At 43.8% G+C, this 23,718-nt stretch overlaps 3 protein-coding genes across 3 annotated transcripts in view; 2 read left to right on the top strand and 1 right to left on the bottom strand.

Annotated features, from left to right (window-relative positions):
- The window catches only part of epha4b (eph receptor A4b), a 179,083-nt gene extending 176,265 nt beyond the window's left edge, over positions 1 to 2,818 (bottom strand). Inside the window, exon 1 of the mRNA XM_048164790.1 lies at positions 930 to 2,818. The gene's annotated coding sequence lies outside the window, so the exon portion shown is untranslated. The remainder of the gene's footprint in view (positions 1 to 929) is intronic.
- Positions 2,819 to 3,411: 593 nt separating this feature from the next.
- LOC125251711 (ladderlectin-like) lies at positions 3,412 to 14,848 on the top strand. The gene is made up of 6 exons (XM_048164798.1): positions 3,412 to 5,107; positions 5,236 to 5,303; positions 5,545 to 5,639; positions 12,417 to 12,542; positions 12,700 to 12,811; positions 13,045 to 14,848. Exons 2-6 carry the CDS (start codon positions 5,243 to 5,245, stop codon positions 13,110 to 13,112), a joined length of 462 nt encoding a protein of 153 aa, XP_048020755.1. The 5' UTR covers positions 3,412 to 5,107; positions 5,236 to 5,242; the 3' UTR covers positions 13,113 to 14,848.
- A 4,374-nt stretch (positions 14,849 to 19,222) lies between these two features.
- On the top strand, positions 19,223 to 23,401 carry LOC125251709 (ladderlectin-like). The gene is made up of 6 exons (XM_048164796.1): positions 19,223 to 19,358; positions 19,487 to 19,554; positions 19,761 to 19,855; positions 21,357 to 21,482; positions 21,653 to 21,764; positions 23,162 to 23,401. The coding sequence occupies exons 2-6, from the start codon at positions 19,494 to 19,496 to the stop codon at positions 23,227 to 23,229; spliced, it is 462 nt and encodes a 153-aa protein (XP_048020753.1). The 5' UTR covers positions 19,223 to 19,358; positions 19,487 to 19,493; the 3' UTR covers positions 23,230 to 23,401.
- The last annotated feature ends 317 nt before the right edge of the window (positions 23,402 to 23,718 follow it).

Raw genomic sequence — 23,718 nt, 5'->3', positions numbered from 1 at the left:
ACAGAAAACACACAAGACATGATTGCTGAAATATTATCAGAAAAAAAAAATTATATATATATATATATATATATATATATATATTCTCAGGTCAGAATATGGCTATCTCCAACATCAGGGAAGGATTTATCAGTAATATTTTATAGGGCTCATGCCCCAGTAAAAAGGATCTAGTGACGCCACTGGTGTAAAGCAGGCTCCAAATCACCACTTTGGAATTATTTTTTAATTGTTTTATTTTTATTTATTTTTACATGAACATGTATTAAGCAATAATACTGTAATAAAATTAATTTAAATCTGTAAATTATTGAATGACGTAGACGATAACGATACAAAGCAGCAATGATGAGGTAATTGTGCTATAGAGGCAATGGTTAGGTGCCCAAAGCAAAAACAGTAGTGATGAAAAGAATGGAAAAAATTACATGTCAGGTATTTCAAAATCACAATAAGCAGAATATTGGTCGTGATGATTACAGACAGGAAAAGACTAGTGACACTGATGAGGATGACGTCAGAGGGGATGCTACAATTATTTATTTTGCCCTGCTGTCACGTAAAGAATGAGGATTGTCAAGATAGTGTATATATGACTGGTTAAAAATGCAGCTCTGCAATTATATTATAAGTTATTTCGTTTGTGTGTTTAGAAGCAACTAAAAACAACACGTATGCAAAAAGCACATACGCTGTACGGCCTTATAATTGTATTATACTAACATGACTGTAATTATATTACACGAAAATTATTGTCACAGACACGTCAGGTTCCACCTCCATCCAGTACCCACGCACACAATCACCTGAGTACTAATTACTGCCACCTGCACGTCATCAACTCTGTCATCACCACCACCTTAAATACCCCACACTCACACACAGTCACTGTCCGGTCTCGTTTGTACTACAACTCCATGTGTACTTACCTTAAGGACTCCAATCTGCTAATTACCTGCTTCCATCGTCTCCAGTGTCTCCAGTCTCCCCCGTGTGCTTCTCCAACTGTGTGTGAGTGTTCCCAGTCTTTAGTCTCCAGCGTGCTTCTCTATATACCATCTGCAATCAACAAAAGGACAGTATCACTTCTTCTATCAACTCACCAAACTTCCATCATTGCTTCATACTTACCGTTTACTCTGCTGAACTCAATAAAACATTGTCATTGCTTTTACATCTGCCTCCAAGCCGTCTCTGTTGTAACAATTATATTGAAGTGTTGCATTAATTGTAGGCTATATATAATCCATATATAAAATTATATAATACAATTATTAAATAATACAATTTAATTCAATCATGAATACATTCTATCATATTATTATTATTATTTTTTTTTTAAACTGTAAAATAAAAGCTGCGTTATATTGTCAGCTGTGAGGTTTCTCTGAATAAAGCAGATATACGTGCATGTACAGCTGGCTAATAAGAGGTCTGTAATCTGGGCCTGTATAAAAGGTGTTTATTATGAGAAGTGGTGAGAATGGCACACTTGGCATTGCTCGAGGATCGGGCAAGAGCGCGTCTGCAAACAGCGGCATGTTTGACGAGAGTGACGAAAGGCTGTAAGGAACGCATGTGCGGAAAGCCCTTATATGGAGATGGCTTGAGCGTGTTTTATGCAAATGACTAACCTTGTGCATGCGGCTGCTCATTGCCAATATCTTCTTTAAATTCAATTAAATTCAATTCACATTTATTTGTATAGCGCTTTCACGATACATATCATTAAAATATGAAGGAAAAAAAACAGCAGTACTATGGAGACCCTAAAGTGGCATGGTGAAGAAAAAAATATGAGATGGGGAAAAAATTATGTCAATGATTTTGCGTTCTCTCACAAAATGTTTGCGTTCCCTCTGGAACCTTTGCATCCACTCGCAAAGAACACAACATTTTTCCAAGCGAACACAAAGTTTCATGAGCAATGTTTGGGCCTTCAGCATGCTCAGGCGGCACTTAACGGCCTATCTGACTGCTGACACTGAGATGGCCTGCGTTTGAAAGTTTTATGCTCAAGGCTTGCCTCTTTTCTGAGGAAAGAAGGCCACTCCACTGTCCTCCACCATTCCGTCTTTAGCAGTTGCCGAGGTGCCACATGAGATGGATGCATGGGGTGACTATTACTAGCCGGAGCACATAGAGGGTGAGCAGATGGAATTTTCTCCCTTTCTTTCTCTCTTCCCGAGCCACTTGCATGTGTTAGACGATCGCTGCGTGGACCCCGTTATTTTTGTTGATGATTTGCGGCCTACCCCGGAAGCTCATAATTTGATTTCTTTTATGATGATGTGCTGTCTACAGCGGCCTCTGATTCTGAGGAGCTCATGGGTGATTTGTGCAGTTTTGTCCCTCCAAACAGACAGGAGAAACGCACTTCCCCATCTAATAATGAGTTACTGGATGTGATTACTCATGCTGTAGACAAGCTGGTGCTAGAATGGGACAGGGAGCCAATCCAAAATCAGGCCCAGTTGAAACTGGATGACCAATTTTTGACCAGCCACAACCCAACCCAGACTTTTAAGCCTCTCCCCTTTTTGCAAGACCCCCCCATGAGGTTTCAAGGTCTTGGAAATAGCCCTTTTTGGTGCGTAGTACCAATCCTGCTACCACTGACTTTGCCACTGTTTCCAATGTGGCGGAGCAGGGTTACACAGTGATGCTGATCATGGAGGAGACCATTGCGGCTCATCTCACGCCGGCTTCGGCTCTGACTTGGAAGTTGTGGCCTCTGCTGCTGTCAAAACCATGTAGGATTACTTCTGCTTTAGTTGGACAATCTTTCATGGCCACTGGACAGGCACAGCCACTCTTCATTCTATGGCCATGCTCCAAGCTTTTCAAGCAGACTTGCTTAAGGAGCTGGACGAGGGAGAAGGCCTGACTCGAGAGGCTGTTAAGGAGCTCAGACGGGCTACTGACTTGGCGCTTAAAGCTACCAAGCATACTACCTGGGCAATAGGCAGGTCCAGAGATGTTCACGAGTCTTTAAGCTGAAGTCCGAGTCAAGTCTGAAGTCTTTATCACTGGAGTCTGAGTCAAGTCCGGAGTCTTTTGTCATTAGTCCGAGTCGAGTCGATTCTCCAGTCATTAAAAAAAAAAAATTCTCATAATCAAATTCTAGTTGTATTATATAGACAAAATAATAAGGTCCTATGATGTAAGGGATAATGTACATCCAGTTTGTTATTTTATAATCCATTACAATGTACAAAACAGTTGTCCTGGCCACACCAGGAGTCATTTTCAATACAGTCGCTAAGCAGACACAAGATGGTGCCAGTGAGTCACGGTTTGTTATACAGCTTCGTTATTGGTGACAACAGTCATTATCAGAAAATATCAAACCTCGGAATGTTTAAGAATGTCAATATAAAACTCTACACATGCTGATGGTGATACGTTAAAATATGAGCTTTAAGTAATAAATGGATTAACATCTCTTTCTATCTCTCTCTCTCTTATGGACACACATTAAGAAATAGAAAAGCTGCAAATAATATGAAAAGATTGATTAAACGTAGTGCTAGGTTTAAAGTCTAGATTTTTTTTTTTGTTCATATTTTAACAGGCTAGCAGTTCAAATGAGCCATGCAGCTACACCACAGTATAAGTTAGTTGTGTGAGTTAATGTGACTAACCTTTGTGAATGCGATGTCTCATAAAATTTGATGATGTTGTTCCGGTATCTTTAATTGTTTTCCCACATTCTGTGCATCTAGCTGATCTGACGTGATAATAAACCCAAACAAAAGAACATATGGCACGGTGGCTCCCGTCATGTTTCATGGGACTCTTATTATGACATTTCTGAGTTTATACGCACTGACATAATCAAATTCTATGACAAGAGTCTGATCTACCACGACACGTAAGACACGAAATATATGTAACGCAGATATTACAAAACCATTTAAACACAATACGAATTCTTTATTTATTATATCAGTAGTTCAGGGTAAAAGACTTGAGTCGTTTTTAAAATATTCCGAGTCTTTTGTGCCGAGTTGAGTCAAGTCTGAAGTCATTTCAGGTCGAGTCCGAGTCTGAAGTCTGTTAAAATGCGACTCGAGTCCGAGTCTCTAACTCAAGTGCCCATCTCTGGGCAGTTCCATGACGGGAATGGTGTCAGTAGAGCGCCATCTTTGGCTTACTCTTACTGACATCAAAGAAAATTATAAAACGTTTCTTTTAGATGCCCCCATAGCTAAGGATGTCCTATTTGGAGAGTCTTTTCCTGCTGTGGTGGAGAAACTTCGAGCAGCGAAACAGCTCATCCCATGTTGTTCTAGGGAGGTTAAGTGGTAACAACCTACAGTTCGTTTGTGCTCATCTTCTCTACAGCGCCCCCGTGAGGTGCTGTGAAGTGAGCCATCACCTATGGAACCCCCTCTTAGAGACGCGTCCCAGGACTCACCCAACAGTTCACTCATGACAACGCAAACGTATAGACCTGAGTTTGATGGCCAAGACCTCTCATTGTCAGGCCCCCAGCAGCAGTTCCTTATTCCTTCTATTCTGCTTGGAGCGGGCAGGTGCGAACTGGAGGGGCTACACGCATTACAAAAGGGAAATGGGAGTGAGGTTTAGGGGTGAGTGTAACAGACGTAGGCTGGTAAGTTCGCACTCTGTATGTAAGTGCTCTGCACTTACTCCCCTGATCTCAAGAGATGCTCTAGCGATTGACACTTGGGGTTACAGCCTTTATCCTCCTTGTTAGAGCGTCTGACTCCCATGTGGATGTGCCCGGGTTTGCGTCCCACTTGGAGCAGGCAGGTGCGAACTGAAGGGGCTACACTTACCTGTTAATACTATCTGCTTATCTGCTGCAATAAAGTATATCCTTATTTCCACTAACCATCTGTCTGATTTTCCATTACATAGTTAACTTAACATTTCAATTTATATAGGCTTTTCTCAAGCCATTCTCCAATATTTGGAATTTATTTTATGACTACACAAGTGTAGGCATGTCAAACAATCACATCCTGTATCGTCTATAAGCCTATATGCACTTGAGAATAAGTAAAGTATAAAAGCAGGGCTGTTTCTGGAACTTCACAAACTCTTCCTCTGAGATTCTAAAGGCAACAACCAAACCAAGGTGAGTTTTTGGAATAGAAACCTTTCTAAAGTATCTTTGTGCTTTGTCTTTAAAATACATTGAGAATCCACAGTGTGCAGCTTAAGAGTGCAGACATTTAACTTTTCCTGCTTGTTATTAATTTGTAGGTTCATCATGGCAATGCTGAGAGGTCTACTGCTTCTTTTCGTTATCTTCTCCATAGGGAATGCACAAGGTAACCAAAGCATTCAATTGTAAAAACCCATGCTATTCCATTTTAAAAGCATTTTGGAAATGTACAACACTCCATTTACTAATATTTCCATGATTAATGAGGGATTTACAGTGTCAAAGTACAGATAATTTAGACACATAATCACACAAACATAAAATAATCTACGTAACAAAAATAAAAATAAAAACATTCTTTGCTGTGAATATATCATCAAGTCATAACATGTATGTACTGGATGCAGTTAATTTAGATAAAAAATGCCCCTTTGGATGGAAAAACTTTGGAGTCCGATGCTACAAGTACTTCTCTCAGTCGGCTGACTGGATCACAGCAGAGGTAATGTGTTAGTTACAACAAGCTGAATTGGTCACACTTTACATTAGGTGTCTTTAACTACATCAAATAAAGAGTTCGGTACAATGTACTTGTGTTGTATTGCAAAACGCTTTTGCTGGGATATGGGTAAGGTTAGGGACGATTTTGGTGGTATGGATTAAGATGTAAGGGAAGGTCAACAGTCTAATCAATGATTTAATTGCAGCTGTAATTACATGCAGGTATTTTTTTTTAAACAAGTACAATGTAAACATGTACACAATAAGTGCACTTAATCAAAATTTTAATTTAAATGATAGTACATAGCAGCCTAGTTAAAGACACTTAATGGAAAGTTGGAATTTTTAAATTATTTTTTAAAGTAAACCTTTCTTTTCTGCAATACAGAAAACGTCTCGGTTACGTATGTAACCCTCGTTCCCTGAAGGAGGGAACGGAGACGTACGTCAGTAGTGACCGACGAATTGGGATATCGCTTAGAGAGCCCTATCATCTTCGTGTAAACTAAAACAAGCCAATGGAATTGGCGTGCGATATTTGCATAATGCGCACCGCCCCCGACAGGTGTATATAAATAGGAAGCGGATGCAATCGCACTCTGTTTTTCGCTGAGGAGACAACTGGTGTCCGCACTACAGCGAGGGTACAGAAACTGTGGCGACGGGACGTACGTCTCCGTTCCCTCCTTCAGGGAACGAGGGTTACATACGTAACCGAGACGTTCCCTTTCAGTCGGTCACGTTCGACGTACGTCAGTAGTGACCGACGAATTGGGATCCCAACTAAAGCGCCACAGTTACGAAACCCCTTCCAGTGCCCAGCGCAAGCTCAGCCGCCCATAGCACCGGCTGACGGTGAAGGGGGCGAGCTTACACCGAGAGAGTCTACTGCCCACTACCCACTAAGTAACTAGACTACACTGGGGAAGCAAACCCGTAAGGGACGCTGCGGAGACCACTACCTACCCAATGGGGGAGGAGTTTACGTGGGAAAACACATATGGACTGGCCCGGGGGGCAGTACGCATATGGAGTCCCTGGGATGGCTCCACCTGGTTAGGGGGAGACTCATCTGACAGGTGACAGCAGAGCTGGCTCTGCTAAGGGAAAGACACGGACTCGCCGTAGGGAGTTTTAAACCGTGGAAAATTACACATATGGGACCGCTCACGTAGAGGGGTCACGACATATGGGCCCCAGCCAACAGACAGCGTCAGCGACGGATGTAGGCCTGGCATCAGACACTCCGCAATGTCCGAGCCGAAGGGGGAGGCGGAGGAGCTCGACAGGGTTCGCCAAGCGGGGAACACGACTGGAGTGAAGTATGCACGTATCCGGCCAGTGGCGGGAATGGCATTGCAAGCCGACACTTAGAGTGGGTACAACACGTCTACCGACTAGTGGATGCGAGTACACGTGAAGATACCGGCTCTACACGTAGGCTATAAAACCTAGCGAACGTGTTTGGTGTCGCCCAGCCCGCAGCTCTACAGATATCTGTCAGCGAGGCGCCACGAGCCAGCGCCCAGGAAGAGGCCACCCCTCTGGTGGAGTGGGCTCTCAACCCGAGCGGGCAAGGCACGCCCTGGGATTCATACGCCAAGGCGATGGCATCCACTATCCAGTGGGCCATCCTCTGCTTGGAGACAGCCTTTCCCTTCTGCTGGCCTCCGTAACAGATGAAGAGCTGATCTGAGGTCCTGAAGCTTCGCGTTCTATCCACGTAAACGCGCAGAGCGCGGACGGGACAGAGCAAAGCTAGGGCTGGGTCTGCCTCCTCCGAGGGCAGCGCTTGCAGGTTCACTACCTGATCTCTGAAGGGAGTGGTAGGAACCTTGGGCACGTATCCAGGCCGGGGTCTCAGGATGACGTGAGAATCACCGGGCCCGAATTCTAGGCACGTTTCGTCGACCGAAAATGCATGCAGATCCCCTACCCTCTTCAGGGAAGCCAATGCAACCAGAAGAACCGTCTTAAGAGACATTAGTTTCAGATCGACTGATTGCAAAGGCTCAAAGGGATGACCCCGGAGAGCTGTGAGAACCAGGGTCAAATCCCAAGAGGGTACGGAGGAAGGGCGAGGAGGATTTAGTCTCCTCGCTCCCCTCAGGAATCTGACGATCAGATCGTGTTTCCCCAGGGACTTACCCTGAAGTGCGTGGTGATGTGCGGCGATAGCGGCAACATACACCTTCAGGGTGGAGGGAGACAGCCTTCGCTCCAACCCTTCTTGCAGGAAGGAAAGCACGGATCCGACCGAACATGATCGGGGGTCCTCTCGGCGAGAGGCGCACCATTCGACGAACAGGTTCCACTTCAACGCATAGAGACTCCTAGTGGAAGGAGCTCTAGCAGAAGTGATGGTGTCTACGACCGCTTGTGGGAGATCACTCAGAACCTCCGCATCCCGTCCAGGGACCACACGTGGAGGTTCCATAGATCGGGACGCGGGTGCCACAGGGTGCCCCGTCTCTGAGTCAGGAGGTCCTTCCTCAGAGGAATCGGCCAGGGAGGGGCTGTCGCGAGGAGAATGAGGTCTGAGAACCAGGTCCGAGTGGGCCAATACGGAGCCACTAACAGAACCTGCTCCCCGTCCTCCCTGACCTTGCACAGGAGTTGTGCGAGAAGGCTCACTGGGGGAAACGCATATTTGCGCAGACCCGGGGGCCAGCTGTGTGCCAGGGCATCCGTGCCGAGCGTGCCGCCGGTCAGGGAATAAAACCACTGGCAGTGGGCAGTTTCCGGGGAGGCAAACAGGTCTACCTGGGCCTCGCCGAAATGCTGCCAAATCAGCTGGACCGCCTGGGGGTGGAGCCGCCACTCGCCCGCAAGTGGAGGCTGCCGTGACAGCTCGTCGGCTGCACGGTTGAGCACACCTGGGACATGAGTGGCCCGAAGGGACCTCAGATACTTCTGACTCCACAACAAGAGATGGCGGGCGAGTTGCGACATGCGACGGGAGCGTAGCCCACCTTGACGGTTGATGTACGCAACGGCCGCAGTGCTGTCTGAGCGGACTAGAACGTGCTTGCCTGACAACAGCTTCTTGAAGCGGGCCAGCGCAAGACGTACCGCTAGCAACTCGAGGCAATTGATATGCCAATGCAGCTGAGGCCCCGTCCAAAGACCTGCCACTGCATGCCCGTTGTACGTGGCCCCCCATCCCGTGGCAGAGGCATCTGTGGAGACCACAGCGTGCCTGGACACTTGTTCGAGGGGTACTCCGGCCCGCAGGAACGAAGGGTCCGACCACCGGACAAGGGTGCGACGGCAGCTCGGTGTCACGGGGACACGGAGCGTGCCGCACTGCCACGCCCATCTCGGGACCCGGCCGCGGAGCCAGTGTTGAAGCGGTCTCATATGAAGCAATCCGAGCGGCGTGACCGCGGCTGCAGATGCCATATGCCCCAGGAGCCTCTGAAAATCTTTCAGTGGAACCGCTGTCCTGCGCTTGAGCGAACTCAGGCAGTTCAACACCGACTGGACGCGCGCCTCGGTGAGACGCGCCGTCCGTGCAACCGAGTCTAGCTCGAGACCGAGATAAGAGATCCTCTGCTCTTGTCCCAGTTGACCCGAAGACCCAACCGGCTGAGGTGAGCTAAAACCATGTCCCTGTGTTCGCACAACTGCTCTCGTGAGCTGGCCAGGATCAGCCAGTCGTCGAGATAGTTGAGAATACGAACGCCCTGTTCCTTGAGGGGAACAATGGCCGCCTCCGCAACCTTCGTAAAGACGCGGGGTGACAGGGCCAGCCCGAAGGGTAGGACTTTGTACTGATATGCCCGACCCTCGAACGCAAACCGGAGGAAGGGTCTGTGTCGAGGCAGAATCGAGACATGAAAGTACGCGTCCTTCAGGTCTATTGCTGCAAACCAATCCCGGGGACGGACGCATTCGAAAATGCGCTTCTGCGTGAGCATCTTGAACGGCATCTTGTGAAGATACCGGTTCAGGACGCGCAGATCCAGGATTGGCCGTAGCCCACCGCCCTTTTTTGGTACAATGAAGTAGGGGCTGTAGAACCCCGACTTCATATCGGCTGGAGGGACCGGCTCGATCGCATCCTTCGCCAGGAGGACAGCAATCTCCGCCCGGAGGACAGGTGCACTGTCCAACGACACCTGAGTGAAGTGGACACCCCTGAAAACCGGGGGAACTGAATCGCATAGCCGAGTCTGATAGTGCGAATGAGCCAGCGGGGCGGGCTGGGAAGCGTGCTCCACGCCTCCAGACTCCGAACCAGCGGGACCAAAGGCACCACAGACGCACCGGGGGTGGGGCAGCAAGGCAGAGAAGGACCCGACTCGGACGGCTTGTAAGCGGCCCAGAGTGGGGTCGGACTCTGCGAGGCAGCGGTGTGCATGGGAGACTGCGCACGGGACGCGGTCTGCGCCATCACACTGCCGCCTGCTGGCGAATGGGGAGGGTGCTGCCAGCGGCGAGGCGGGGCCTGGCACACTGGCAGACACACCTTGTTGTGACCTGGAGTTTGAGGAAACTGCTCTTTTTGTGAAAAAGTGGGTACCGCTGGACTCCGGAGAGCCAGCGGCGGTGGACAGACAAACACAAATTCCCCCCGGCCCTCCTCCGGGGGTGGGAGAGATGGTGGAAAACTCTCCCGAAGAGCAAGATCCTTCCCTCCAGGTTGCCCGTCTCAGGGCCGTGACTTCTTTTTCCGCTTGCCACCTGGCTTAGCTGAGACGGGCTGGGCACCACGCCCGCGACCGGCACCCTGCTGCCTGGCTGGTGTAGGCTGCTGCTTTGCCGTTTTAGCAGGGGCGGAGGACGATGCAGGCGGGCGCCCTCGGCGACGAGCGGGCTGAGGCTGAGCCACGGGCGGCTGGGTGGAGGCAGCAGCGGACCGCCGTGGCATGACGTGACTGATAGCCTCAGCCTGCTTCTGTGCAGCGGAGAACTGTTGGGCGAAGCTCTCCACCGCGTCGCCGAATAGGCCGACCGGGGACACGGGGGAATTTAGGAACCGCTGCTTGTCGGTATCCCGCATGTCCGCCAAGGTCAGCCAGAGGTGGCGTTGCTGGACTACCAAGGTAGACATCGCATGACCAACAGCGCGTGCTGTCACCTTCGTTGCCCGGAGGGCAAGGTCAGTGGCAGCGCGCAGCTCCCCCAGCAGCTGTTGGTCAGGACCTTCCTGGGGCATCTCCGACAGCGCCTTTGCTTGGTAAACCTGCAAGAGGGCCATCGCGTGCAGGGCGGAGGCAGCCTGCCCACAGGAACTGTAAGCTTTCTCAGTCAGACCGGCTGAGAACTTACAGGCCCGGGATGGGAGACGCGGCTCACCACGCCAGCCAGTGGCCGTTGGACACAACTGCATCGCAACGGACCGCTCGACTGGCGGGATCCTCGCGTACCCCCTGGCTACCCCGCCGTCCAGGGAGGTTTAGGCGGACGCGGGGCCAGGCCTGGTACGGGCACTATACGGTGTCTGCCAAGACCTGGTCACCTCGTCATGTACCTCCAGGAAGAAAGGCATTGGGGCGGGACGCTGGGGCTGACCAGCGCGACCCCCCCCCCAAGTACCAGTCATCCAGCCGAGATGGGCCGGGACAGGGTGGAGGGTTCCACTCCAGCCCGACGCACAAGGCGGCCCGGGAGAGCACAGCCGAGAGTTCGGGATCCGACTCGGCCAACGCTACCGTCCCGGAGGGCGGCAGCGCGTCCGGATCTTCCTCCCCCGAATTCTCAAACTCGCCTTCCGACGCAGCGATCGACATCTGATCCTCCGCCGGCGCACCAAAGGTAACGGCTGGACAGTCCGAAGAGGGCCCAGCGGAAACCAACGGCGGCAAGATGGGTTGCAGTGCTGACGAGGGGCAGGGGCCCGAGGAGCGTTACCGCTCGGCGGGGGAGCCCTGACCGTTATCCTCAGGTCGCCCTCCCTATACAGCGCCGTACCGTCATTCCGGTTCCCGGGGCCGGAAAAAACGGTCGTACGCGGCATAGGAGAGGGGACCCCCGCTTCCTGAGACTTCAGGAAGGAGAGCCTCGACCTCAGCACCGCGATGGTCATGTTCCCGCAATGGGAACATGAACCATCCACAAAAGCTGCTTCAGCGTGCTGAACGCCCAAACAAGAGATGCAGCGATTGTGCCCATCAGCAGGGACCAGGGAACGACCGCACCCAGTAACGCACAGACGAAATGACATACTGTCAGGGTTCGTCTGTAAAGCTCTTTTAGAAGGGGAAGTCAACTCACTCGTGCTGAAGCACCCAGGGAGCGACGCGATGTGTCAGGTACACCACTCCCTGACACACCGAGGAACCGGCCCAAATCGCTACGCAGACACTCTTTGTGTTGCTGTGAAAACAGCAGTTTTAGAGCTTATAGCTCAGCTCCTCGGACACTCGCGACCTCGCTGAACGTGCCCTCTCACCAGCACTGAAAGCTCGCTGTAATCCTCTTCTGAGGCAATGTTTTAGAATAAAAACAAACGAAGAAAGGAGTCTTCTAAACAGGACACCAGTGAATGGCTCCGAAGCGAAAGACAGAGTGCGATTGCATCCGCTTCCTATTTATATACACCTGTCGGGGGCGGTGCGCATTATGCAAATATCGCACGCCAATTCCATTGGCTTGTTTTAGTTTACACGAAGATGATAGGGCTCTCTAAGCGATATCCCAATTCGTCGGTCACTACTGACGTACGTCGAACGTGACCGACTGAAAGGGAACTGATACTGAGCAAATAATCGATCAGAGCAGACTTTGTTTCAAATTAAAAATGACTAAAAATGAAAATTACTTGTATCAACAGAAAAGCTGCCAAAGTCTTGGTGCAAATCTCGCATCTGTTCATCATAAACTGGAAAATGATTTTCTGCTGAGTCTGTTGCCTTCTTCTTCCACACGTTCTTTTATTGGTGCTAATGATGGTATAAAAGTAAGTTAAACTGTGTCTTAAAGAGACCTTTTTGTTCATCTGGACTGAAATTTCTGCTTTAAACAGTAAATGCAAAGTTTCTAACGAAGATGGTTTAAAGCTGAACTTGATTAGATTCTGTAGTGCAATCTTTCTAATCACTCTCTTCACTCATTAGGATGGACAGTGGTTGTGGAGTGATGGATCTGAGTATGACTTTACCAACTGGTGCTCTAATGAGCCTAACAATCAGAATGGTCCTGAGAACTGTCTGGAGATCAACTATTCCTGTGAGAATGCAGTTTGTTTTTTTAATACTTTCAATTACAATTTACAATACTATTATTTCATATCATACAGCATTGTTTCTCAAATGTTTTCTGTTCACATCCTCCTTTAAACATGTTTTTTTTTTTTTTTTTTTAAATCTGGCATAATGTAACAAAGGGCCTTCAGTTGAACTTTCTATTTCATTCCACCACTATAATGATCAGCTAACTAATTTCTTTATTCCACCCTACAGCTAACCTTTGCTGGAACGATAAGACCTGTTCACACCAATTGAGCTATATTTGTGCTATAGACCTGTGAGGTCATGCAGTCACGCTGCTCCATAAATTACTTTGATTGTACACCTTCAGATCTTATCTTTACAAAAAATGTTATTCTGAAATTAAACCTCATTTAAATCTTTTCAAAGCTTTAATTTTTTCCCAATACCTTCTCTGAAACTCTTCTCTAATCAATAAAAGCATTGATACAGCAAATAATGATGGTATAAAAGTAAGTTAAACTGTGTGTCTTAAAGAAACCTTTTTGTTCATCTAGACTGAAAGTTCTGCTTTAAACAGTAAATACAAAGTTTCTAATGAAGATGGTTTAAAGCTGAACTTGATTAGCTTCTTCCTGAAGTCTGTAGTGCAATCTTTCTAATCACCAGGGGCGGATCTACCGGGGTGGCACGGGGTGGCAATTGCCACCCTAAGAAAAAGCTTTGCCACCCCATCTTCCACCCCAAAATTATCAGAGAGTAAAATAGAAATGTTAGCAGTGTTTCAAGTACTACTGCTTTTCAGCAGCGGCGCTTCAATGTGATGACATAAAAAAGACAGCGTATTGCAAAATAATGGCAAGAAAACACGTCTTTCAATAAGCTGCATGATTGTTGCACGCGCGCGCAGCGCGCCCAATGTAGTCAGCTTCATTAACAAATGACTCTTATGAACCGATTCTTTGAGAGTCAAAAACACACAGCACAGCCAAGTTTCCCCCTATTTCTTCGTGAATCGGAAAATTACTGCTTCTCAGCTAACTCAGAAGTCCTCGAATTTTCGTTATTTTTTGCGAGCTGATTCACCGACCGCCCGCTCTACTTTCATCATGGTCTTTTAGCCATCCGACGAAACGTTAACATGAAATCAATTAGAAGATCCCAATCACAGAAACTAGTTAGGTAAGAATCTAAATGTATTTTATCTTTTCTAACACACATTTTCTAACACATTATAAGTGATTCAATTGGCCCAGTTTCCCAAACCATTCGTTCAGTTCTCAAAACAAAGACACATTTCTCAAAACGTTTAACAATGACAACATTAGGTAGCAAAACTGATGACAGACCAGTCAAAATCTGAATGAAAGCTGGATGAAAAATTTACAGGGGTTTTAAACTTACACACCAGTACTTTAGATGAGGGAAATTTCACTATGTACAGTAAACTGTAGCAAGTTGTACACCCTCAAACTTGTGATTGTCAACTTTCTCTGTAGCCATTTGTACTGTATTTTTTGCAGAACTGAGAAATGACTGCCTAGGGATATACAGTAGGCCTTGTCTTGTGTCAGAAGACCAATACACTGCTATAATACTGTATATACTGTAATACAATTTGGCCAAATGTGCAGAGGATGCTGAATTTAGTTTTACTGCAATTGACAATATACTGTATTGTGGTGCATACTACTGCAATCTACTGCAAGATCAATTTATAATAGTAAAATAAAAAAAAAAGAAAGAAGAAAAATCATTGCTGTATTTTACTGTATCTGTAAATTTATTTTTGTATAGTGTAGTAGACAGTGAGCTGCAAAATAATTCCTGAATCCCAGTAAGCAGCATTTTTGTTACAGTGTTAGATGAATTGATCTCACTAGTGTTCACTGGGCAGTGCAGTAGTGTGTATTTGTTACGTTTTGTGTGTTATCTGAGGCCAAAGTTTGATTTTGTCAGACAAGAATACGTTTTTGACTATAACATTTTTTTTTTTTTGACCTGGAAGTTTGAGGTTTGTACAAGTGCATAGTATTGAGATTGTGTTTATAGTTGTGAGAAAATGTTGAATTGTTTTGTTTCAACTAGACTGAAAAGTTTGAAAGACAAACTTATGCTGGCTTGTCATAAAGCCAACTTAAAGTCTTGTTTAAAAAACATAATTAGTTTGATCAGTTAGGCCAGAATATAGATGTTCTGGGTGATTGCTAAAGTGTTGCTAGGTGGTTGCTAGGAGATTCTGGGTGGTTGCTAGGCTCTTGCTATGCAGTTTCTGGGGTGTTGCTAAAGTATGTAGTTGATAGGTTGCTCTGGGTGAACACACACAGACATTCCCACTTCTGTTAATAACAGAAACTCAAAAATTGTTTGCAAAAAACAAGTTTTTGTTGTTCTTTAACTTGCACTAAAACATGTGATTTATGCCACTGAAGTATCCTGTGTAATATTAATAAAACTGCTCATCTCCTTTAGTGATACAAGCTCAGACTCATTTTGAATCTGTTGATGTTTCTCATATAGTGCCTTTAATTGGTGCCATGATGAATATTGAAATATATATATATATATATATATATATATATATATATATATATATATATATATATATATATATATATTATATTATATTATATTATATTTGCAAGCATTGCAAGATCTGAGAACATGGTTATTTGATGGCATTAAATGAGGTCATCATCAGGGGAGGGGTTTAAGCAAGCTGCACACATCTGATTTATAATGACAAACACTAGAAGATATGTGCATTTTTGTTTCCTACAAGGGGTTGTAGGCAAATATGGACCTCATCCAGGGCTTTTATAAATTGTATATAATAGTGATTCATTCAGTATTCTGGTATTGCCGTTTCTGATTCTAAACAGCTGACAGAAAACACACAAGACATGATTGCTGAAATATTATCAGAAAAAAAAAAAAAATATATATATATATATATATATATATATATATATATATATATATATATTCTCAGGTCAGAATATGGCTATCTCCAACATCAGAGAAGGATTTATCAGTAATATTTCATAGGGCTCATGCCCTAGTAAAAAGGGTCTAGTGACGCCACTGGTGTAAAGCAGGCTCCAAATCACCACTTTGGAATTATTTTTTAATTATTTTATTTTTATTTATTTTACATGAATTTTACATGTATTAAACAATAATAGTGTAATAAATAAATTTAAATCTGTAAATTATTTAATGACGTAGACGATAACGACACAAAGCAGCAACGATGGATGGACAGAGGCAATTGTTAGGTGCCCAAAGCAAAAACAGTAGTGATGAAAAGGATGGAAAAAATTATGTCAGGTATTTCAAAATCACATTAAGCAGAATATTGGTCGTGATGATTACAGACAGGAAAAGATTAGCGACACTGATGAGGATGACGTCAGAGGGGATGCTACAATTATTTATTTTGCCCTGCTGTCATGTAAGGAATGAGGATTGTCAAGATAGTGTATATATGACTGGTTAAAATGCAGCTCTGCAATTAAAATTCGTAGTGTTGTATGTTATGTTGTGTAACATACACCCTCATCTGTATGTCTCCTGCTAACCGGCTAATTTCTGTAGTTCTGCTATTCAGATGTGGGTCCAATATTGTCTAGACAATACAAGTTTTGATTACAAAGTGTAATGCATTATCAGCTATTCACGTTTGTGCTCGGCTAACGTGGTAGTTTACAACATAGCTGTGGGCCCGGTTCCCTAACTGTAAAACAAACTGTTTTTTTCCTCTGCGTTTTTATTTTTACAATAGAGTGGAGCTCTATCTGTATTGTAATATGTTAAGATGCTAGTCCACACTAACTAGTTGAAGTATTCTCTCTGTAAACAGTAAACACACATTGTAATGTCAAACAATGATATAGCCATTTTTTACTTTGTTAATAGTTATGACGAAAAAGTCTGTACACATCTGGCCTAAATGTTTATCTTATGTTAGAGGTTTTCAGCTTCGCTTGGCATTCTGATACAGTTCCCACAGGTGCACCAACATAAAGTATAACAGTGATGCTGCTATCACGTCTTATAAATAACACAAACTAAAGTGACACTTACCATAGAGAAACATCCTGCTCCAGTCGTGATTGCGAATCAGTTTCTGGTTGATCGACTAATTCAGACGTTTCATCGTCGGACTTGGGCTCGAATTGATACGGTAAAATTGATCTTTTCTGTCCATACATTGTATAGAATGTCTTGCGAATTGATAGCAGCCATTCAGTTATGGCAATGGGTGCATAGTAGACCAATAACAAAGGATTAGGCCATCTGATAATGCAAGCTTTGGTGAAAATTAAACAAATATTTAATTACTACAGCAGTAATTTCTCACTAGAAATGACATCAAAAGTGGAAAAATGTTGCTCAAAAACTCAGGAAACAGGAAGTGAAGCTAACATTGGACTCAGACATGCCTTGATGTCTTCCTACCTTGAAATGTGTCCTCCGAAGGCAGCATTTTCCATTTTTCCATTATAAACATGTTTTATTCTTCTCAAAATACTGTTTACTTGGTCTAGCGTCATACTATCATACTAAACTGCATTCGAGCATGTTTAAAGTTGTAATGCTGTTCTGTGGATTAGTCTGTTGACTGTAAGCTAGACCAAATTATAATATCATACTGATGATATTCTAACATTTCATTGAATGCGAAGATTGATTGAGCCGATCCCCTATAATGATACACATCAGTTTTCTGTGTTTGCGTTACCTAAGCCATAAGCGCTGTATGCACAAGGACTTTTGACATAATCCCGTGTGTGCATGTCCGTCCAAGCACAAATAGATGGTAAAGTGAACGCATTTCGGTGTTCACAGAAAATAATGTGCTCATCTTTCAGGACCTAGTCACACCTATCGAATTTCAGCATATCGAATTTTAGTACTTGTGCTTTTAAATAGTCTTTCCTGTAAACACTATACCTTTTATTTATTTACCTAAAATATCTGCCTTCCAATCACAATGCAGTGGTTTAGAAATTTTCCTAACATCAGATGAAGAGGACTGCTGTGTTCCAATTCAAATGCTCAACATTAATCATGTAATTTTCTGCAAATACTGGTGGTGGTGGTGGTGGTATGTTTATCTCATTTTCATCATTGATTCTGTATTTTTGGCTTCTATAGCTTTAATGAATTTTCTAATGTGGCCTCGTCTCTATGTGGCCTAACATGACCTCGTCTCCACGTGGCCTCGTCTCCATGTGGCCTAATGTGGCCTCATCTCTACATGGCCTATCGTGGCCTTGTCTCTATGTGGCCTAACGTGGCCTCTTCTCCGTGTGGCCTAACGTGGCCTCGTCTCTACATGGCCTAACGTGGCCTCTTCTCCATGTGGCCTAATGTGGCCTCTTCTCCGCGTGGCCTAACGTGGCCTCGTCTCTACATGGCCTAACGTGGCCTCTTCTCCATGTGGCCTAACGTGGCCTCTTCTCTACATGGCCTAACGTGGCCTCTTCTCCATGTGGCCTAATGTGGCCTCTGCTCCATGTGACATAACGTGGCCTCGTCTCTACATGGCCTAACGTGGCCTCTTCTCCATGTGGCCTAACGTGGCCTCTTCTCCATGTGGCCTAACGTGGCCCCTCTCCATGTGGCCTAACGTGGCCTCTTTTCCATGTGGCCTAACGTGGCCTCTTCTCCATGTGGCCTAACGTGGCCTCTTCTCCATGTGGCCTAACATGGCCCCTCTCCATGTGGCCTAACGTGGCCTCTTCTCCATGTGGCCTAACGTGGCCCCTCTCCATGTGGCCTAACGTGGTCTCTTCTCCATGTGGCCTAACGTGGCCCCTCTCCATGTGGCCTAACGTGGCCACTTCTCCATGTGGCCTAACGTGGCCTCTTCTCCATGTGGCCTAACGTGGCCCCTCTCCATGTGGCCTAACGTGGCCCCTCTCCATGTGGCCTAACGTGGCCTCTTCTCCATGTGGCCTAACGTGGCCTCTTCTCCATGTGGCCTAACGTGGCCCCTCTCCATGTGGCCTAACGTGGCCACTTCTCCATGTGGCCTAACGTGGCCTCTTCTCCATGTGGCCTAACGTGGCCCCTCTCCATGTGGCCTAACGTGGCCCCTCTCCATGTGGCCTAACGTGGCCTCTTCTCCATGTGGCCTAACGTGGCCTCGTCTCTACATGGCCTATCGTGGCCTTGACTCCATGTTGCTTGTTTTCTCCCTGTCTTGGTTTAGGTGGCGCTATCGAGCCATTTTGCCACACCTAATTCTGCAACTCTTATCAGACGTAAATTTTCACCACTTCTGTGTTCTGAGTATGCAAAGTTTCATGAGTTTTTGTGCATGTTTAAGCCCTCAAAAATGTGATTCATTTTCGAGAAGAAGAAGAATTGACTGAGCAATTACAATAGGGACCTCACACCATCGTGCTCGGGCCCTAAAAAACAAAACAAAACAAAAAATCACTGAGTAAGCATAACTGAGGAAGGGTGTTGACATTAAGTAGAGTATAAAAGCAGGGCTGTTTCTGGAACTTCACAAAATCTTCATCTGAGATTCTAAAGGCAACATCCAAACCAAGGTGAGTTTTTGGAATAGAAACCTTTCTAAAGTATATTTGTGCTTTGTCTTTAAAATACATTGAGAATCCACAGTGTGCAGCTTAAGAGTGCAGACATTTAACTTTTCCTGCTTGTTATTAATTTGTAGCTTCATCATGGCAATGCTGAGAGGTCTAATGCTTCTTTTCATTATCTTCTCTATGGGAAATGCAAAAGGTAACCAAAGCATTCAATTGTAAAAACCCATGATATTTACTAATATTTCCATGATTGATGAAGGATTTACAGTGTCAAATTACACATAATTTAGAAACATAATCACGCAAACATAAAATAAGCTATGTAATGAAAATAAAAATAAAAATAAAAACATTCTTTGTTGTGAATATTACAATGTCATAACATGTATGTACTGGATGCAGTTAATTTAGATGAAAAATGCCCTTTTGGATGGACAAATTTTGGAGTCCAATGCTACAAGTACTTCTCTGATCCGGCTGACTGGATCACAGCAGAGGTAATGTGTTAGTTACAACAAGCTGAATTGGTCACACTTTACATTAGGTGTCTTTAAAGATGCCCTAGAATTAAAAATTGAATTTACCTTGGCATAGTTGAATAACAAGAGTTCAGTACATGGAAATGACATACAGTGAGTCTCAAACTCCATTGTTTCCTCCTTATATAAATCTCATTTGTTTAAAAGACCTCCGAAGAACAGGCGAATCTCAACATAACACCGACTGTTACGTAACAGTCGGGATCATTAATATGTATGACCCAATATTTGCATATGCCAGCTCATGTTCAAGGCATTACACAAGGGCAGCCAGTATTAACGTCTGGATCTGTGCACAGCTGAATCATCAGACTAGATAAGCAAGCAAGAACAATAGCGAAAAATGGCAAATGGAGCAATAATAACTGACATGATCCATGATATCATGATATTTTTAGTGATATTTGTAAATTGTCTTTCTAAATGTTTCGTTAGAATGTTGCTAATGTACTGTTAAATGTGGTTAAAGTTACCATCGTTTATTACTGTATTCACGGAGACAAGACTGTCGTTATTTTCATTTTTTAAACACTTGCAGTCTGTATAATTCATAAACACAACTTCATTCTTTATAAATCTCTCCAACAGTGTAGCATTAGCCGTTAGTCACGGATCACAGACTCAAACTCATTCAGAATCAAATGTAAACATCCAAATAAATACCATACTTATGCGATTAGACATGCTGCATGATGAACACTTTGTAAAGATCCATTTTGAGGGTTATATTAGCTGTGTGAACTTTGTTTATGCTGTTTAAGGCAAGCGCGAGCTCCGGGGGAGGGGAGCGCGAGATTTAAAGGGGCCGCGCAGCCTGAATCGGCGCATATTTATTGATGCCCCAAAATAGGCAGTTAAAAAAACGGAATAAAAAAAAATCTATGGGGTATTTTGAGCTGAAACTTCACAGACACATTCAGGAGACACCTTAGACTTATATTACATATTTTAAAAAGACGTTCTACGGCACCTTTAACTACATCAAATAAAGAGTTTGGTACAATGTACTTGTTGTGTTGTATTGCAAAACACTTTTGCTGGGATATGGGTAAGGTTAGGGACAGTTTTGGTGGTATGGATTAAGATGTAAGCGAAGATCAACAGTCTAATCAATGATTTAATTACAGCTGTAATTACATGCAGGTATTTTTTTTTTTTAACATATGTACACAATAAGTGCACTTAATGAAATGTTTTAATTTAAATGTTAGTACATAGCAGCCTAGTTAAAGACACTTAATATAAAGTGAGAATGTTTTTTTTTTTTTTTTTTTTTTTTTTTATTATTATTTTTAAAGTAAACCTTTCTTTTCTGCAATACAGAAAACTGATACAGAGCAAACAGTCGATCAGAGCAGACTTTGTTTGAAACTGAAAAGGACTCAAATGTTTTAAAAGTCACTTATGCTTTATGCTAAAAAGATTAGATTATGTATTGACAAAAAATCTGTCTCTTTAGAGAAGCTGCCAAAGTCTTGATGCAAATCTCGCTTCTGTTCATCATAAACTGGAAAACGAGTTTCTGCAGAGTCTGTTGCCTTCTTCTTCCACACGTTCTTGGATTGGTGCTCATGATGGTATAAAAGTAAGTTAAACTGTGTGTCTTAAAGAGACCTTTTTGTTCATCTAGACTGAAATTTCTGCTTTAAACAGTAAATGCAAAGTTTCTAATGAAGATGGTTTAAAGCTGAACTTGATAAGATTCTTCCTGAAGTCTGTAGTGCAATCTTTCTAATCACTCTCTTCACTCATTAGGATGGACAGTGGCTGTGGAGTGATGGATCTGAGTATGACTTTACCAACTGGTGCTCTAATGAGCCTAACAATGACCAAGGTCCAGAGAACTGTCTGGAGCTCAACTTTTCCAGTGAGAATGCAGTCTGTTTTTTTGAATACTTTCAATTGCAATTTACAATACTATAATTTCATATCATACAGCAGTAGCTCTCAAATGTTATTTTGGTCACACCCACCTTTGAATCTTAAAAAAAAAAATCTTGCGCAAAATTCAACAAATTCATAAGTAAAAAGGGGGTTTAAATAATAAATCAGCTCCATAGTGAATTCTAAGTGATCAGTGGCTTAATGCATTCCATTTAAACCTTATGCACGAGTTCCGCCAGTAGTGGGCAATGTAAGCAATGATGTACATCTGAGTCCATGAGAAGGAGGGAAGTTAGTGAGTGAAAGGCATAAAAATTTGGATGAAACAGACTCAGACAAAAAGGCATCAGACTAAAAGGCATCTTTTTTTTTTTTTTTTTTTTTTTTTTGCTATGATTTTTTGTATAACTTTCTATTGGCTTTTATCCCATCATAATGCAATCCTTCAGTTATCTTTCTCCCCCCTTTTTATATTTATCTGTAACTATTACCAAATTGATGTAAGGCTACCTTATGATATTTTATTCTTTTCAGCTTTAAATAAATTATGCCATATCACCCTCTAGCCCAAGACTGGTTGCCCACTGAAGCTAAGCAGGGCTAAGCTTAGTTAGTACCTGGATGGGAGACCTCCTGGGAAAACTAGGTAGCTGCTGGAAGAGGTGTTAGTGAGACTAGCAGCGGGTGCTCACCCTGTGGTATGTGTGGGTCCTAACACCCCAGTATAGTGATGGGGACACTACACTGTCAAAAAATTAACCCTACAAATAAAACAAAAAAAAACATGTTATTGTAGTTAACCATGGTTTTGCTACACTGTAGTTTATGGTATTTGTAGTAAAACTATTGTTACACAAAATAAAACCATGGTTAATTTTCATAAGAGTTTACGATAGTTTGCAAATTGCAATGCAAGCCAGTTGCAATGTGTTATTCAGCTAACTTTTTATGGATGCAAATACAACTAGCGAATAATGCAAATTTACAAAACAATTTGATGTTTTATACAACTTAGTGTAACATTTAACAGTTAGAAAACTGCATGCATGTGATGTCACATTGATGCAGGGCAATTCGCTTCCTTCTAAGTCTGTTTCATCTGATGCCTGTATGTCTGATGCCTTTTTGTTCGAGTCTGTTTAGTCCGATGCCTAATTGTACGAGACCTGACACCTGATGTCATTTTAGTGGTGTGAGGATGGTCTAAAATGTACATCGTACAATTGGCATCCGTCGGTGCAGCTTTATAAAGGTAGAGCACCAACTGTTATTCACACACTTAATCGCCATTGCAATGTGTGTTTGCCTTCAGTTGAACATTATGTTGTATTCCACCACTATAATGATCAGAATAACTAATTTCTTTTTTCCACCCTACAGCTAACCTTTGCTGGAACGATAAGGACTGTTCAGAAAAATTTGGCTATATTTGTGCTATAGACCTGTAAGGTGATGCATTCACACTGCTCCACAGTTACTTTGATTGTACACCTTCAGATCTTTACAAAAAAAATGTTATTCTGAAATTAAACCTCATTTAAATCTTTTCAAAGCTTTAATTTCTTCTCAATACCTTCTATGAAACTCTTCCCTAATCAATAAAAGCATTGATACAGCAAATTGTGTGTTAAAACAAATTCATGTATAAAAATAAATACATATTGTGTAGCATTCTAAGATCTGAGGATATGGTTATTTGATGGCATTAAATGTCATCATCAGGGGAGGGGTTTAAGCAAGCTGCACACATCTGATTTATAATTGACAAACACTAGAAGATATGTGCATTTTTGTTTCCTACAAGGGGTTGTAGGCAAATATGGACCTCATCCAGGGATCTTTTTTGCTGAATCTGCTGATGTCATTACAACCACAGGGGATAGAGAAGGGCAGGGGGAGACACATCAGCTGAGCTCGTCTTGTGCCTCAGTTTGTAA

This window comes from Megalobrama amblycephala, linkage group LG17 (genome assembly GCF_018812025.1).
Source record: "Megalobrama amblycephala isolate DHTTF-2021 linkage group LG17, ASM1881202v1, whole genome shotgun sequence".
Classification (NCBI taxonomy): Eukaryota; Metazoa; Chordata; class Actinopteri; order Cypriniformes; family Xenocyprididae; genus Megalobrama; species Megalobrama amblycephala.
Note: the sequence above shows the minus strand (reverse complement) of the source record. Positions and strands in the feature narration are given on the sequence as shown.